The 19,252-nt window shown below is 38.6% G+C and overlaps 2 protein-coding genes across 3 annotated transcripts; both read left to right on the top strand.

Annotated features, from left to right (window-relative positions):
* Positions 1-6,452: 6,452 nt before the first annotated feature.
* LOC136252345 (TNF receptor-associated factor 4-like) lies at positions 6,453-8,602 on the top strand. The gene is made up of 2 exons (XM_066044771.1): positions 6,453-6,708; positions 6,768-8,602. Exon 2 carries the CDS (start codon positions 6,868-6,870, stop codon positions 8,479-8,481), a length of 1,614 nt encoding a protein of 537 aa, XP_065900843.1. The 5' UTR covers positions 6,453-6,708; positions 6,768-6,867; the 3' UTR covers positions 8,482-8,602.
* Positions 8,603-13,510: 4,908 nt separating this feature from the next.
* LOC136252347 (TNF receptor-associated factor 4-like) lies at positions 13,511-15,434 on the top strand. Of its 2 annotated transcripts, none has more exons than XM_066044774.1 (2): positions 13,511-13,578; positions 13,940-15,434. In XM_066044774.1, exon 2 carries the CDS (start codon positions 14,002-14,004, stop codon positions 15,301-15,303), a length of 1,302 nt encoding a protein of 433 aa, XP_065900846.1. In that variant the 5' UTR covers positions 13,511-13,578; positions 13,940-14,001; the 3' UTR covers positions 15,304-15,434. The 2 variants fall into 2 exon arrangements, with proteins under 2 accessions (XP_065900846.1, XP_065900845.1); XM_066044773.1 differs by having other exon boundaries at positions 13,686-15,434.
* Positions 15,435-19,252: the final 3,818 nt, after the last annotated feature.

Below are 19,252 nucleotides of genomic sequence, written 5' to 3'. Positions count from 1 at the left end.
ACCTTAGTTTCTGGTCACTCCCTAGCCAACAAAAGGATGCGGGCGGGCGGATGATCAGGACTTCAGGACTATCATAGACTCTTACATATACACCAGTAATACTGTAATGTTATTAATTTTGCTCAATTTACCCATTTCATATTGAGTTTACAACCAAGCTTAACCAACATTCTTATAGCATAAGTAGTTAATTATGCTTCTACAAAATGCACCAGAAAAATTGTCGATGGCTAGCTACACTGCTGAGCACAACAATGTGTAGCTAACACTAAGGAAAGGTCTGCTCATGTAGCTACTTTTGCTTTACAAATGAAATGTTTCATTAGCTATGTCAGGAAATTATTATTTATTAGCTAGCTAATAATAATCCAAAGTTATATTAACACATCATCAGAAACTCTTTCAAATGTGAAGTCTTAGCCAACTATATATGCATACGTTTCCAGCCTTCTATACAGTAAACCTTGAGTAAAGTAGCTGTCAAAGTTTTGAGTTGAGTTGTTGAGTGCTCCAGGCTATATTGTTTTTCAGTGATCATGTGGGAAAGCTAAGTTAATGTTTTAACTAAGGGATGTCATGCACTTGCTAATTTAGGACCATACTTGCAATTATGTAACCATGGAAAAGTTGAAGTTTGAGCTCACCAAACGTTACCGGATTTCAAGTCAGTATATCAGTGATCAGTGATAAGGAAATCCAAGTTTAGATCCACTAGAAGAGTTACTAGACTAATCATTAGAGAACTACATCTGAATTGTTAGGAAAGTTTAAAGCTATGGTATATCTGATCATTAGGCTAGTGATCAATGCTACATACATACTGTACTGAAATTACTTACTGGCAACAGAAGCATTACTAATAGCTAGCTATATAGCTAGCTAATCAAGGACAAGTCAAAAACGTTATAGTAGTATCTGTCTATTCTAGTATTAGAGTTAAGGGTAGTGTTACTGCTCTATTAGAATCCCTGACTGCTCTATTAGAGTATCTCGATCTTTTGCAGTGTTTAAAAATCACTGTCCTTGGTCACGTACACTTAAGCGCTTGTAATATTAATAATAGTCCTCATAAACTGGGGTTCCAGTTTTCCATGCGGGCGGGTGACCAGAAACTAAGGTTTGACTTGGTGTGGCCTTACCAAACTATAGAAATAAGTCTGGGTCAGCCCAGCCCCCCCTCATATCAACTACTTCCTCCGCCGCTGAAGGTAACTTCTTCTAGCTGATCTCTCTACAGGGTGATTTGTTTTTAGCTGAATTCTGTACAGGTGATTTGTTTGCAGCTGAGCTCTATACAGAATGGTTTCTATGTAGCTGAACTCTTTACAAGGTAACTTCTTCTAGCTGATGTCTCTACAGGGTCACTAGTTTGTAAATGAATTCTCTACATGGTGGTTTCTTTGTAACTGAACTCTCTTCGAGGTAACTTCTTCTAGCTGATATTTCTATAGGGTGACTTGTTTGTAGTGGAATTCTGTACAGGTGATTTTTTTTGCAGCTGAGCTCTTTACAGAATGGTTTCTTTGTAGCTGAACTCTTTACAAGGTAACTTCTTCTAGCTGATGTCTCTACAGGGTCACTAGTTTGTAAACGAATTCTCTACATGGTGGTTTCTTTGTAACTGAACTCTCTACAAGGAAACTTCTCCTAGCTGATCTCTCTACAGGGAGATTTCTTTGTAGCTGAACTCTCTACAGGTGATTTGTTTGCAGCTGAACTCTCTAAATGATGGTTTCTTTGTAGCTGAACTCTCTACAAGTTAACTTCTTCTATCTGATCTCTCTACAGGGTGATTTGTTTGTAGCTGAACTCTCTACATTGTGGTTTCTTTGTAGCTGAATTCTACAAGGTGATTTCTTCTAGCTGAATTATCTCTTTCTATAGTTGCATGAATTCCCTACAAGGTAACTTCTTCTAGCTGATCTCTCTACAGGGTGAATTGTTTGTGGCTGATCTCTCTACAGGGTGACTTGTTTGTAGCTGATCTCTATACAGGTTACTTGTTTCTAGCTGATCTCTTGAATTCTCTTCGGGTGACTGCTCTATTAGGATGACTGCTCTATTAGGATGACTGCTCTATTAGGATGACTGCTCTATTAGGATGACTGCTCTATTAGAGTATCTCGATCTCGCACTTGCTGCACCAAGTTGGATTTCGTGTTATAACTCCGTGACTTTACGTCTAATTCTTTTACACCATTGATGAGTCTTTCTAAGATGATTACTCCATCTGTACAACGATTTTCAAAGCATTACCCCAAGCGGTTTATCTGGTAGGAGTGGCAAGCAGTTGTTTTTTTATTAGCTAATCTCGATTGCGTAATTGTTACACACTGTTGGTTTTTTCGTTGTATCTTCCTGGTTTTTAGCTTTCAAACCACAAAAGGTTTGAGGTTCAATAGTTAACCTATTCACCCACCGATTTTCAGCTTCTTCCCATACGCGGTTTACCCTGTAGGCGTGACAACATATTGGTGTTATATTTCGTGAATAATCGCTCATAACTCTTTGCCTGTTTATCGTATTCCAGCCAAAGTTGGTACAGAGATGCGCCTTTATATCCCCCTTCTGTGTGCCAAATTTCAAGGCAATCGGATATGGCGTTCGCGTTTTATAGCAGTTTTTGTAAGTGTGCGAAAAGAGGAAGAAAAATAAGAAGAAAAAAAAACCAAGAAACTAAGCCAATTTTTGATGTCGCATATCTCGGGAACGCGAGAAGCGATTTCGCTCAAATTTGGAGTGTGGAGTGCTGAAGGTGGAGGGAGTGTCCACAGCAAAAATCGTCTTGTTTCATCAAGGCAGCACAGAGCTACGGAGGTGCGAAAATTGCGTTACGCGCCGGCTTCTTGGGCCGCACGACACACTACCGTGTGTCTTGATAGATGGATATTATGGCTATGTAGATGGTATTCTTAGAAGTGCTATATACAGTATTATGGTTGCATAAAAGTTGGGGTGAATGCAATTGGCTTTATGAATAGCATTTTAACACATACTGTAACTTTATTGTCAATCTAAAAGTTTGAGGCCCTTTTAATAGGAGCTTGGATGCCTCTTTTGCCTTGAGGCCTAGCCTACTCAGGCTTTGCTCATGCATGTTACACTTGCATGCCCAGTATTCAAAATCCTGAGTTCATTATCCACGGTAATTCCTGGTACAAACTATGTATGTATACTTCATAAACCCATTGTACAGCTGCAACCTGACACATCTCACAAAATAAACTCACCAAAAGTTACTCAGCTCTTCAGACTGCATAAAATTATAACACATACTTACCTGCATGTATGAGTTACCACTCAGTATAAATTCTGCACATTACATAACCAGGGTATACAGCTGATCAATTTTACCTATGAAACCTACAGTACATCCATGTGTCATGCACATGTGCAAACATGCATTATGTCACTAAGAAGCCTGATTCATACTGAAGGTATACTGATGTCTCCCACAACCACTTGCATAGTTACTATTGCATACTACACACATACAACACTGTTGGTAGCTATGCAAGAATGCATGCACACACACATGCACACACACACACACACACACACACACACACACACACACACACACACACACAAACACACACACACACACACATGTATACATGCACATCACACACAAACACACACACACACACACACAAACACACACACACACACATGTATACATGCACATCACACACACAAACACACACACACAAACACACACACACACACACACATGTATACATGCACATCACACACATGCACACACTGTGACCACACAAGAACACACTATGCGCAACGTACACTATGTGCACACACTTTCCTTCCTTCATTCCTTCTTCTTCACTGCCCTATCTGGGTCATGCAGCCTTCCTAATCAAATGGACAGTCAACATTAAAAGTGTATATACAGTCATGCCACCATACCAGTACACACCTGGTTCACTGTGAGCAATGGTCATGGAGTAGCCACATCAACCCAGCAGCGGCATGTGCCAAGCTGTGCCTTTCCTCAGTGCAGACTTGCAGGTTTACACACACATGCATGCACACACGTCAAGCCTCAAGTAGTCCACATCTAATGTTGTGCGTGTACGCGCGAGCGCGCGCACACACACACACACACACACACATGTACGCACACACACACACACACATGTACGCACACACACACACCAAAACTATTCATGAATAAGCACTGTGCCAGTGTGGAACTGACCCCAGCTAGCTGTATAGTCTGGCTAAGTAGTTACCATGATGTTCTAGACTGTGAGTGTGGCTTGTCAATAGAGCTCAGAGTGCAGAACTGGGTGTTCCATATATTCAGATATTGCCACATGTGCCCCAAATTAAAGCTATAAAATGTCATGGTTACCAGTGATTTGTGCCCATTCAGTAAAACAAAGTAGTAACAGTTTATGATGAGTACCATGAAAGTTGATACAATATAACAAATCTGATAAACACAACTGCACAAACTACAAAGCCAACTATAACTAGTCACACAACACAAAACTAACTTGAATTTTTATGGTAACTATACATGATCATGTTACATGTAACAGTATGTAGTTCAATTACGCCAGTCACTACACCGGCTCCACGTCTCCCACAACTCTCCAGTGCCAGGGTGAGTGCCTGGTGTACTGATACTTTAAACTTTCTAAAATGTAACTTAAGTGACTGTTCATTGAATGTTAAGGCATCAGCTTATCTAACAATGATTCGATCTCAGATGGAGTACGCTTCTGTTATTTGGGATCCATATTATATTAGCGATAGAGATACATTAGAATCAATTCAGTGAAGAGCAGCTAGGTGGGTTTTAAGTGATTATAGTAGAACTAGTTCAGTATCATTAGTGCTACATCTGTTATCTTGGCCTACCTTACAAATTTGACGGAACATCTCAAGATTTTTCATCATCAATTATCCCTGTCAATCCCAACTTACTATCTACCTGTAACAAGAGACACACGACACTATCACCCTTATCATGCATTATGTAGAGGCTGGTATTGTGGGACAGGGGGTAATATGGGTCACATAGCTTAAAACCAGTTGAGCGGGTTGAATCCTGCAGATTTAGGAGTAAAGAGATAGTACTATTCAGTAGGGCTGGGGGATAGTATGTGCATATTATCGGAATATCGGGATAGTATATATCACTATCGGTATCGCCTATACCGCTTGAAAATTTACTATCGGACAGTAATTAACAAGTAAAATACGGAGAAATATCTGCAAAATACTGTAAAATAATAACTTTTTGGAACAAGAATCAGCGTAAAAGGCTGTTTAATATCTTATGTAAAATACATGCATAGGTACATCCCTCCTTACAACTCTCTTTGAAGGCAACTAATAGGAAATAGGTGAACTATCACTATCGTTTTACTATCGTCTATCGTGAACAGTGTCTTGATATCGTTCGGACAGTGAAAATTTCACTATCCCTCAGCCCTACTATTCAGATCATCACAGATAGTGATTATAAGTCACTCACAAATCTAATTATGGAGTAGCTCCTTAAATTTACTACGTCATATTGATATACTGTCAATGATTCTCTTTGTACCACTCACTATGTAGTTAAGAGTACAAAGATGAAAAGTACACATATGAAGTCAACTAATCTTTTTCGACTGTCTACAGTGTCCCTGCTACCCTTTACATAATATGAAATCTACCGTAATTAAATAGGAAATAGTCAACTTTCAAGCACAGCATCTCATAATATATACCCCTGTATGTCTCATAATACACACATCTACAGTGTTCCAGAAAAATTATCATACAGACCACGAATTTTTTTGAATTTTTAGGTTAATGTAGTTTATGGGTACACTTTTCCTTAGTAGTAGTGGTAAATACCAGGGTTACCGGCAGTTTTAAGTAATTTCAATGCTTTGAAGTCAAGTGTCTCATAACTACCACCACTACTCTATACAGTCATGCCACTGTACCAGTACACACTTGGTTTACTGTGAGCAATGGTCATGGAGTAGCCACATCAACCCAGCAGCAGCATGTGCCCTACATCCACCAAACTGTGTGCAGCCTTGTAGGCTTACACACACATGCACGCACACACGTCAAGCCTCAAGTCGTCCACAACTGACATTGTGCACACACACACACACACACACACACACACACACACACACACACGCGCGCGCGCGCGCGCGCGCACGCACACACACACACACCAAAACCATTTACGAATATGTACTGTGCCAGTGTGGAGCTGACTCCAGTTAGCTGTATAGTCTGACTAAGTAGTTACCATGATATTCTAGACTGTGAGTGTGGCTTGTCAATAGAGCTCAGAGTGCGGAACTGAGCTCGGGTGTTCCATATATTCAGATATTGCCACATCAGTGTGCCCCAAATTAAAGCTATATATATATAAATGTCATGGTTACTGGTGATTTGTGCCCATTCAGTAAAACAAAGATAACAGTTTAATGAGTGCCATGAAAGTTGATACAATGCAAGAGATCTGATAAACACAACTGGACAAACTACAAAGCCAAGTAACTAGTCACAAAACTAATTTTTATGCCTAACTATAAACGATCACGTTACATGTAACAGTACATAGTTTAAATACGTCAGTCATTACATCGGCTCCACGTACGTCTCCCACGACTCTCCAGTGCCCGTGTACTGATGTTGAGACTGATGTGATATTGACGGGCGTTCAGTCAGGTACAGATGTGAAATTAATTTTGTTCAACCTTTAATATATTTATGTTGTATAACTGCAGTCAATATTCGAACCGAGTCGTGACCATCTGGTCAGAAGTTGCATTGCTCTTTGACTGGAAAAGTCGAAAGAAACGTCGTCGTCGTATTTGCCACATATGCATGGCGATAGCCACACCCACTGAGATTGGTGGATATGAACACAAGTTCGTGGATGTCCCACAAGATCGATATATCTGTAAAATTTGTTACTATCCTAGTCGAGATCCTTACCTTAGTGTCTGTTGTGGAAATGTTTTCTGTAAATCTTGTTTGGATAATGTCAAGAAAGCTACAAATGAGGCCACAAGCACCATTACATATGCATGCCCGATTTGTCGTGCAGATGAAAAAGAATTTGTCACTTTTCCCAACAAGCAACTTGATAGAGAAGTTAAAAGTTTCCGTGTGATGTGTACTAACAAGGAGAGAGGTTGTGAGTGGCAGGGTGAACTGAATAACATAAACAATCACCTTGGAAACAGTGATGGTTGTCAGTTTGAGGACATACAGTGTTACAATGAGTGTGGGAAGATGTTACAACGACGATACCTGGCCAGTCATGTTGAGACTGAGTGTCCACGTCATAAGACTGACTGTCAGTACTGCCACTTTACAGGAGAACATCAGTTTATTGAGGGAGAACACAAGGAACAGTGTCCCAAGCTTCCCACACCCTGTCCCAACAAGTGTGAGGTAGGGAGTGTCCCTCGTGAAGACATTGAAGCACACAAGGAAGAATGCCCTCTTGAAATGGTATGGTGCTTAAACAAATGTAACAAAATATTACAACGGCAGAATCTGCCCAGTCATTTTCTAATTGATTGTCCACATCATGTCGTTAAATGCCACTACTGCCACACAATGAAAGAGCGTCAATTTATTATGAGTTCATTGCATTTAAATATGTGTCCCAAGCTTCCCCTACCTTGTCCCAACAAGTGTGAGATAGGGAGTGTCCCTCGTGAAGACATGGAAGCACACAGGAAGGAGTGTCCTCTTGAGATACTCCAGTGTGAGTATCACAATGTGGGATGTGAGGAGAGGATGATGCGTAAGGACCTGGAGATACGCAAAAAAGAGAAAATGGAGAAACACTTGTCACTGACTACTTTGCAATTGACAACTGCATTGAAGCGCATTGACACATTAGTAATTGCACTACAGCCAATTGTTCCACAAGCGTACGATTGCTACAAAGATATGCATTCAGCAACATCCATAATAACAGCAGCACAGCGATCTCTCAACTTAACAACCATGGCAGCTATGATTAAATCTGGTAGTCAGGTGTGTCCAGTAATTGTGAATGTCACTGAATTTAGTAAAAAGAAAAGAGATCAGGTAGACTGTTACAGTGACCCTTTCTACTCTCACGATAAGGGATACAAGCTGTCTGTGCATACTTATTTCGATGGTTGTGGTTCTGGTAAAGGTACTCACTTGTCAGTGTTCCTGTTCCTCATGAAGGGTCCACATGATGATGAGCTAACATGGCCACTGAGGGGAAAGTTTGAATTGAAACTGTTGAACCAGATCAATGACTGTGAACATTATTCAAGGACGGTGACCTATGATGACCGAGCAGATGATGATACTGCTGGTAGAGTTACTGTGGGTAACAGAGCTGGTTGGGGATATCATAAATTAATTTCCAATGAAGACCTCCAAAAGATTACTCCTACATATCAGTATCTCAAAGATGATTGTATCTTCCTCCAAGTTAGTAAACTGTAAACATAGTTACAGTTTGGAACTACAACATACAGTTAGCCTCTAGGAACGTTTAATACAATGTGTGTACACCATTAATATAGTAACAAAATTTATATTATATTATTAGTGCTGCAAAGTCTTCCAATATATTAATGCACAAAAAACAGTTCATATGAAAAACGGAAAAAATCTGTAGTTATATTGTTCTCTCAAATAGTTCAGTACCGGGGACACTTGAGTCATACTGTTGTTTTGTGTTGTATCCATGGTTACTGAATTCCCCACCACCATAATCTTGTCCAACATCAAATTTATCCATTGTGTCTTGGGTAACTACATACCTATGTGTTAGTGGCTCTAAATTATTGAAATAATACTGTATTATAATTGCTATAGAGATCTTAACATGTTTTGGAACATTTCTCTATAGTTAGTCACTCTCTCGTGTTGAAAATGATAGATCTCAGCTGTGGAGGGAACAATAAGTACCAACTAATCTCGAATAAGACAGTCAAAAATCGCCAAAAAGTGTTCACTGTATTCTGAAGCCATGTCATTACAGTGCAAAACGTGTGCATATCACAATGACCCTGAGAAGCTGAGTTATAGCTTAATTATCACCTCTATATGTGACACATCAACAAACACTTATATTGACCTACAGTAGCTATAATTCTCATGCAGATTACCAAATCTCCTCATGATCATAATGAACAAGATAATTAGTTTATAGGTAAGCTGCACCATGAATTTTACTACGTGGGACCTGCCTGTTATACTGCAATTATCTGGGATTTCCGAGGACTCCATCTATATGTTCTCTTCTCCAAAGTTCATTATTGTTAAACCACTGCAACTGGGATATATCTGGCTAGTCTGTGCTCTGTTAGTAAGTAGATAAAATTCATTGTGATTGTATTGATGCAGTGTGCGTATGTCATTTGGAAAGTAATTTTAATGTTTTCAATTTGATTGTACATCTGAGATTACATCTGAGTGCACATTATGATGGTTGCAACATGTGAGCTGTGTAGAAATATTGGCTGTCTGCAGTTAAACATGATAGCGTGCACCTACTGTATTGTAACATATGTGTGCATGTACATAATTATTTACAGTTTGTGGCTTTCTGTAGACATTGTCCAAGGTACACACTAGCTTTCTTGTAGTTCTTTAAGAGACTATAAGCTGCCATCAAGAACTGAGAAATATGTGCACGGTATCCAGAAATTCTGCCACATTATATGCAGGTGTATTGCCAAATAATTAAGATGAATAAGTCTATATTTTAGTAGCTCTCTGATCAAAATCTAAAGTCCATTTAGAGGTTTGAGTGGTAATAGTGCCTTAAGATGGCCTTTTCCTCCATCCTCAATCCAAAAAATCAACTTTTACAAATCACTCCCTAGCTGTACCAGTCATTGTGGGATGTTCATTGTTACAGTAGTATCTCACTGCTAGATCCACCATGAAACTGAAGCCACAACTGTTGTCTTCACAGTAGGCATAAGGCTATTATGCTTCAAAAATTGAGCATTATCTTTTGAGCATGCAGTGCTTAAAAAGCCACCTACTATGCAGTGGCGGATCCAGGATGGGGCATTTGGGGCAAATGCCCCCCCCCCCCCCCCTTCAAGAAATTGCATACAAGATCGAGATACTCTAATAGAGCAGTCAATTACTCTAATAAAACAGTCACAATGTTCATGAGGCAGTGTAGCTTACCTATGAAGCTATAAATAGGATTTTATTTTACATAACAGACGTGATAAAGTTGGTAAGGATAACTAGCTATTATTGTCGTGACCTTTTTTTTTTTTTTTTTTTTTGGTCTTCAACTGGTTTTCAGCAAGTTTTTTTGGTCTTCAACTGTTTTTCAGAAAGGTGCCCCCCCTCTTTCCAAACTCTGGATCCGCCCCTGCTATGCTTTTGAGAAATTGTTAATCGGATGGCTGCAGGTTCGAGGCTGCCCAGGTCCAGTCATGGATTTTTTCGTCTTTCTCCTTCTTTTCAAATATACTTAGTGCAGTTAATATAAACATCTTAGGCCTTTATAAGGCTTTCTGGTATACAGGCTCTGCCTTACCAGGTACTTTAATCATAATCATAATGAAATGTCCATGTTATTTCCAAAATTATGCCACCATCAATAATGTCTATATTATATCATTAAATGCTTCAACTTGAAATAGCTCTCTTTTCTTTTATCTGGTTGCTATATTGGAGTATTTCATTACTGTGTGACTGCTTTATTAGAGTAGCAATATTCGGTGACTGTTCTATTAGAGTTTCTGGCTCTTCTATTAGAATAATTATCTCAATCTTTTTAATAAAATTGTGCAATTTGCAGATTTTGCTACTGTTAAAGCTTTATAATCACCTCAAAATGCTAGTATAATTCTTGATTCCCACACATACCTATTATGCTCAGTATTATGCCAGTAAAGCTAATCACTGAATGCTTACTTCATGAATACATTTTCAGTAACTCAAAATTTATGTATATTTTATTCTTTTTTCCAGACCTTATCTTACCAGGAGTTTATAATGTGTTAGAGAACTACACCATTTTAAACTCTTGATCTTACTAGAGTTATTGTAGTTAAAATGTATGTACAGCAATAAGGATTCCACTGCTTTCCCCAAAAAAAAATTAGGCACGAATTTGCAAATTCAAGCTGCCCTAACAGCCAAGACAAGAAAAGCCAACTCTTCCACATAGTGATGCGATAAGGTTGGATGCATAGTCTGTGTATACTGTTAGTATGAAAAACATCTGAGATTTCTCACCATCTGGGTGATTTTCATGCTCTTAATGACTCTGAAGTCCTTTCCGCTGCTTCTGATGCCACACTGGTCACCTGATTTTGTTTAGAATGATGATAAATATGCATGGCAATGGTGGCAGTCATGGTGTTTTTGTAGTTTCATATGATGCAGTATACCAACAGTTCGCCAGGACCTCCAATTTGAAAATGAAAGATTTTGTGCTTTGGATATTCTGGAACTTGATGGTGTTGTAGGATGATCTAGTAAAGATTTGAAGCTGGTGTGGAGCATGAGAAAGTTTAGACGATTCCGGTGGTGTAGAGTTGCCAGAGCTTTGAGGTTATGGATAAAATATAAAATAATAATCAACCACAGCATGGTGCCAATTGTTCAGCTGTATCTTTTGCCATCATTTTAGTCAACATTATTGATGGTTACTGTGGCTGCAAAAGCACTGGAAACAGCTGGAAAGCATGATGAAACTCCTTAATGAAAATTTTCAGCCTTTACAAACTAACAGTTGATAGACAGGCTATGCACCAACCTATTACATCACTATGAGGAAGAGTTGGCCTTTTTTGTCTTGGCTGGTATAAGGAAGCTTGAATTCAAAAAATTGTTTTTTGCTTACTAAGTTGTTAAAGAAATCAAATCAACCCTGTGCTGGGAATCCAGCCAATCATTTGCTTATTGCTGTGCATACTATTTTAACTACAATGACTCTAGATTAGATCTGGCTAAGTACATGGCAAGTTTCATCCTATCCTTTAGTGTGGAGCACAAAATTTAAAAAATAAATTTTGCATCTTGTTAGATAATATTATACTAAAGGCAATATTTCTGTGAAGACAACAATCATGCCTCAGGTTTCATGATGGATCTAGCAATGGGGTACTATGATGAGTAGTATCCCACACAATCATAGGGGGATCGATTTATAAAAGTTGACTTTTCAGATTGCAGACCCTAACTTAGGCAACAATAAAAAAATCTATATAGCTAACTTTAACAAAATATAGTAGTATATAAAAAGGGCAATAATTTAATAAGAAATACTCCAAACCCTCATGCATGCTATACTTGCATGCCTGAGTCTTCCTAGAATTCAAAAATCTTGGATTCATTATCCATGGTAACCTCTGCAGGTACAAACTGTACACAGATATACTCATAAACCGATTGTAAAACAGCAACCTGATACCTAACATGCCATCTCACAAAGCAAACCAAAAGTTATTCAATCATCAAGTTCTTCAAACTATGTATGGCAGCAATTAATACTGATATGCATGAGTTATCACTCACAGTACAAAACCTACATATCATGTACACATGTTTATGCACCCAAATGTGCATCGTCAATTATGAGGTATGAAGTTCATACTGAAGGCATGTCTGAGATGTTTCCCACAATCACTTGCGCCGGTATAGTTAACTACTGTTTGGCATACCACACACAGACACTATAAATCACATATACACGAGTGCATGCAAGTATATATGTATGCACTCACTGCATGTACACGGGGCAATATATTGGAAACAGTGGAAATGGAAACTGGAAGTGGAAATGGAAACTGGAAGTGGAAATGGAAACTGGAAGTGGAAATGGAAACTGGAAGTGGAAATGGAAACTGGAAGCAAAATGTGGAAATGAAAAACAGAAATGGTCAAGCCGTCATAATATAAATATACCCAGAGTAAAACCCTTGTTTAGTGACCAGTGGCCACTTCTTAATACCTGCACCTCCATACAAAGACCCATGCATGGCCACATTACAATTACATCTCAAAATGGCTAATGATAACCAGATTGCTTCATGGTCAACCTTAATAAAGACCACCCTCTTTACAAAGACCATGCACCATGCATGCACCTATTGTAAGTTCCAAACATCATTTCATGACTTTATCAAAACAGCTAGGTCAGCTAAAAATGCTAGGGTGTTAAGCTCGTCATCTCCTTATGAAACCTTAGGAGTTAGGATACATGTATATATGCTTCACTTGTTGATGGACTATGTATGACACATTCTAGTACAAAACAATAGCCAAGTAACTTGAGTGAAGTGTGCACAAACACGTACATTAATGAATAGCTACGTACTGTGAAACTGGCTAGCTGAGCTATCATGTTAGACTTTATAATACTGTGAGTGCCGGGGCATGTGGCTTGGCAAAAAAAAGTAGTGGATTCGTGGAATATATTCCATATTCAGATCGGTGTTGTGCCCCAAAGCCAGTATCTCGTGATTGGTGCTACGTAGCTAGCTACGTCTCCCACGACTCTCAAGTGCCCGTGATGTCGAGACTGATTTGATGATCGGACCAGCGGCCGTGAGGTTCGAGGTGGGTTAATTCGTTCAATCTATAATTGCAGTCAAAATTTGAACAGTCAAGCCATTGATACAGGGTAGATCTAGTGAGTATAACGTTTTTACTTTGCTCTTTGAAAGGTCGGAGGAAGCTTCGTTGTATTTACCATATATGGCGATAGCCACACCTACTGATCATGAGATTGGTGGATATGAACACAAGTTCGTGGACACCCCACATGATCGCTATATCTGTAAAATTTGTCACCATCCTAGTCGAGATCCTTACCTTAGTGTCTGTTGTGGATTTGTTTTTTGTAAATCTTGTTTGGACAATGTCAGGAAAGTTACAAGCACTTGCACCATTATATATGCGTGTCCGATTTGTCGTGCAGATAAAGAATTTGTCACTTTTCCCAACAAGCAACTTGATAGAGAAGTTAAAAGTCTTCACGTGATGTGTACTAATGAGGAGAGAGGTTGTGAGTGGCAGGGTGAACTGAATGACATCAATAATCACCTTGGAAACGGTGCTGGTTGTCAGTTTGGGGATGTGAAATGTTCTAATGAATGTGGGAAGATGTTACAACAGCGATATTTGACCAGTCATGTTGAGATTGAGTGTCCATGTCGTAAGGTTGACTGTCAGTACTGCCACATAACAGGAGAATATCAGTTTATTGAGGGAGAACACAAGGAACAGTGTCCCAAGCTTCCCCTACCCTGTCCCAACAAGTGTGGGATAGGGAGTGTCCCTCGTGAAGGCATGGAAGCACACAGGAAGGAATGTCCTCTTGAGATGGTATGGTGCTTACACAAATGTAGGAAAAGGTTACAACGACAGCATCTTCCCAATCATTTTGAAAATGAATGTCCACGTCATGTTGTTAAATGTCACTACTGCCACACAGTGAAAGAGCGTCAATTTATTGAAGGCCCAAAACATTTTGATTTGTGTCCCAAGCTTCCCCTACCCTGTCCTAATAAATGTAAGGTGGGGAATGTCCCTCGTGAAGACATGAAAGAACACAGAAAGGAGTGTCCTCTTGAAATGGTAGAGTGTAAGTATCTTGATGTAGGGTGTGAGGAGAGGATGATGCGCAAGGACCTGGAAAAACATAAGAATGAGAAAATGGAGAAACATTTGTCATTGACTGAATCTAAATTAGCAGACACTACATCACAACTCTCTGTTGCATTAAATGAACTTACATTATACAAATTCAATGATGGTATTTCCTCTGAAAGAGCACTTTCAAGTGTAAAACATTCAATTAAATTACAGGCTATGGCAGTTATGGTAAAATCAGGTGATCAAGTATGTCCAGTGATTGTGAATATTACTGAATTTAGTAAACAGGTTGCAGACAAGGTACAAAAAAATACCAGCTGCTTCTTCTCTCATGATAAGGGATACAAAATGTGTCTGCGTGCTTACCCTGCTGGCAATGGGAAAGGTACTCACCTGTCAGTATACCTGCAACTCATGAAGGGTCCACATGATGATGAGCTAACATGGCCACTGAGGGGAAAATTTGAGATAAAATTGTTGAACCAGATACATGGCTGTGAACATTATTCAAGAACAGTGACCTATGATGATCGTACTGAAGATGATACTGCTGGTAGAGTCACTGTGAGTAACACAGCTGGTTGGGGATATCATGAATTCATTTTCAATGAAGACCTCCAAAAGGTCACTCCCACATGTCAGTATCTCAAAGATGATTGCATCTTCTTCCAAGTTAGTAAACTGTAAACATGGCTACATTTTAGAACTACAACATACAGTGTAACCTTAGCCTCTAGGACCACTTTCAAAGTTTAATACAATGTGTGTACACCATTAGTATATATTAGTACAGTAGAGTGTTCCAAAAAGTAACAATAATAGCTAAACAAAAAACAGATTATATGAAAAATAGAAGAAATCTATAGTTGTATAGTTGTTCTCTCATAGGTCAGTACAAGGGACACTTGAGTTGTATTATTTTGTGTTGTATCCATGGCTACTGACTGCCCCGACCATCACAATCTTGTCCAGTATCAGTGTTTCTTGTAGCTACTTTGTAACTATCTGTGGATTAGTGGCTATAATACAAGTACAAAACTTCTCACCTTGCTAAATGATGATCTGAGATCTTATCTTGAACATCACTCTAAAGTCGGTCACTCTCTTGTGTTGAAAATGATAGATCTCAGCTGTTGGGGGAACAATGAGTGTACCACTAATCTCGGTCTAAATTCCCTAAGTCATGTGAACACAAGGTTACCAATAATATTCATGATCACTGTCATGTCATTATGCATGTGTGCATATCACAATGATCCTGAGAAGCTGGGACACTGGCTCAATCTCATATTTACAGTATTGTATCTCAATAGTAGAACATGTACATTGAAAAGGGTGTGCCATCTATAGTATCTCTCTGACTACGAGCAATTTGCTATTGTATTCAGTTCAATTTGTATCCAGGCAGTAAAACCAACACTTTGAATAGAAAAAAACAAGTACTTCCAATCCAGTGAGGGAAGGCACCTATATCGTCTATGGTTTGTTTCTCAGTAAACAAGGCATAAAACCTTTATTATGATATCATACATGCAAGTTACGGCTGTTGTTGTAACATCAAACTAACATGCACCTGTATATTTGGTTGGTGTAGCTACAGCTTGAATGTTTTGCCTACTAGTTTAGTAGATTGTTTCTTGGCCTTCTACTGATACAGGATTATGATGTGTGTTAGCTGCCACTTTGACAAGTGTGAGTGATTTATAATTATGAAAAATTAGACAGGGATTATGTACTTGGCAAAAATAGGAGCTAGTATAGATACTAGTATAGTGTTTGTAACTATACATCAGCCATAATTAACTTGTCCAGCATCCCACCATTTTCACAAACATACTTTTATATAGTGCACCCACAAGGACTATAGGCCAAATTTTATTATCAGTTACAAGATCTAGTCTACACACAGGGGGCAAAATTCAGATGGATCTTTGAGTTTCCAATCCAGTAGCTATGGGGGAATCTATTATCTACAAACAAATTAGCAAAGTGATCGAACACATTTATAATACAAGTAATTCCAAATATGGTATGATTTGGTTCATCCATTGCACAATAGGGCAAACTATCATGGCAGGTTTTACTATACCTTACATAAAAAATAGTGTGGTTTCTGGTCTAGATTGCATCTCTGAGCTCTCTTTGCACTGAACTCCCTGTACAGCAGGCTTATTGTAATTGTAATGGTGATTACTAATCATTACCATTTTTTCAAGTAATTACTGTTAGAAATTGTATTTAAACACGTAATTAATTACTAATTACCAAATTTTGGGTAATTGTAATGATTAAATCTGGTAAGTAATTACAACAAGCCTGCTGTACAGTGAACATAATGCAATCAACTTAACATTGTAATTAATTATGCAAATAAATACACTAAAAAATAACAGCATGTCCATAAATGCTTGTACCAGTGGCAACTCAATGCAAACCTTCAGACCGAAAATGGTTGTTATGTTAGAGTAGTGAGCGTACTAAGATTAGTTGAACGCACACACACACACACATACACACAACACACACACACACAACTTCAGAGTCATGAACATTTCTGTTATCCGAACACAGGTGGTCAGATAACTGAGGCTCTATAGCAGTGGTGGATACAGGGGGTTGCATGGTTCTGCTGAAACCCCGTCTGAAAATAGCATGCGCCCTAAGTTTATTGACAAGTCGTCGTTTGTGTGATAAAATCACTACGAGTTATACATAGTGTGTTACAGAATGATTTTCTACTGGCAAAACATCTTTTTTTTTTTGCCTTTGAAATCACAATTATGGCACTGAACAGCAGGTTGTGACCTTTTTCTTTCTTTCTTTTTTTTGGTCTTCTACTTACAGCTATAGGCTGAAGTTGAGTGGAATCTGAATCTCCCTCTGAAAAGTTCTAGATCCGCCACTGCATAGTACAATTAAGTGGTAACTGCTAATGTTAAGATCTACATGTAATTGTACTCTAGAATAAATGAGGCTGTAATTTAATAAGATGTGAACAATCCTTGATTTGTTTTCTACATTATAGCAGAGTTCACAATAACAGTTAGCCACTGGCCAACTTCCAAACTAATTTTGTTGATTTCAGAACACATGGCAAAGTGTTTGGCCACTTTTCAGACTACATGTAGCTGAAAGTTTATGGTATTTGCTAACATATTGACTGGCAATCAACAATACTATTAACAAATGTTGTGGCAGTTTCTGTCCCTCCTTTTGTAAACAATAACTCATGACTTGCCAACCAACTTTCAGTCATTCACCTGTCTTCTGCGTGTTAATTTTGAACTCTGTAGCATGAGACAGTTACATTTGTTATTTGTCATCCAACAGCATTACAGCCTCAACCCTGAATCTTAATCCAAGTTTCCATCACAAGCAGTCACAATGGCCATAGAGATATCCTATTACATTGGGGAATATCAATATAAATTTGTTGAATCGCCACCAAATGACTGATCTTTGTACCATCCTTGTAGAAACCCAAGACAACCTGAGACTGGCAGTGGGGTACAATGTTAATAATCTTGTTGAAATTGAAAAAGGGAACTCTCTCATCAGGAATAGTTTTCCTACAAGAGGTGATTACACTTACACTTTATCATAATTAATATTTTTTTACACACATACCACAATTTTATGTATGTTTATACTCGATTGCCAAATTCTGTACACTATCACTTATTTAACTGAGTGGAGGTTGTGAACACACCGTTTGCAAAACTTGTATAGATGGTGCCAGAAGAACTGCTCATTATGCAGAAAATGAAGAAGAACTTACTAAGTTTAAGAGCCTTCATGTGATGTGTACCAACAAGGAGAGAGGTTGTGAGTAGCAGGGTGAACTGAATGATATCAACAGTCACCTTGGAAATGACAATAGTAGTCAGTTTGAGGATGAAAAGTGTTCCAATGAGTGTGGGAAGATGTTACAATGACAATATCTGACCATGCAGTCATGCATGTTAAGACTGAACGTCCATGTTACGTGTATAGTTGACTGTCCATACTGCCACATTACAGTTTATTGAGAGAGAATGTACACAAGCAACATTTCCTCATTAATTTTACCTCGTCCGAACAGATACTATTGGACATTGTACAAGTGCAATAATTATCGTACTCCAGATCATACTGCTGGTAGAGCCACTGCTGAAAACAGAGCTAAAATTTCCTGAGTTCATTTTCAAGAGGACCTCCACAAGATCACTCCCACTTGTCAGTATCTCAAAGATGATTGTATCTTCCTCCAAGTTTACAAACTGTAGGCATAATTTATATAGCTACATTTTGAGACTGCAACATACAGTGTAACTTTATCTCTAGGATCACATTGAAATTAAAGATTAATACAATGTGTGTATACCATAATTTACTGTGGAGTGTCCAATGCACATAAAGCAGTTCTTAATTATGAAAAAGTAAAGAATCTGTATTGTTGTAGTAAATATTCCCCCTTTGTGATCTTCAAGCAGCAAGGGTGGTAGAAATTGGCATTCTCTTTGCTTGTGTCTACACTGTCAGTGGTATAAATACTTTCATCCTCTAACCCGGCAGTCATTTCATTTAACTGCACCATACGCTTTACGGGAGTACAGTGGAACCTCTCTATTACAGACATTTTGGGACCCAGAATATT

Source organism: Dysidea avara, chromosome 4 (genome assembly GCF_963678975.1).
Source record: "Dysidea avara chromosome 4, odDysAvar1.4, whole genome shotgun sequence".
NCBI classification, from domain to species: Eukaryota; Metazoa; Porifera; class Demospongiae; order Dictyoceratida; family Dysideidae; genus Dysidea; species Dysidea avara.
Note: the sequence above shows the minus strand (reverse complement) of the source record. Positions and strands in the feature narration are given on the sequence as shown.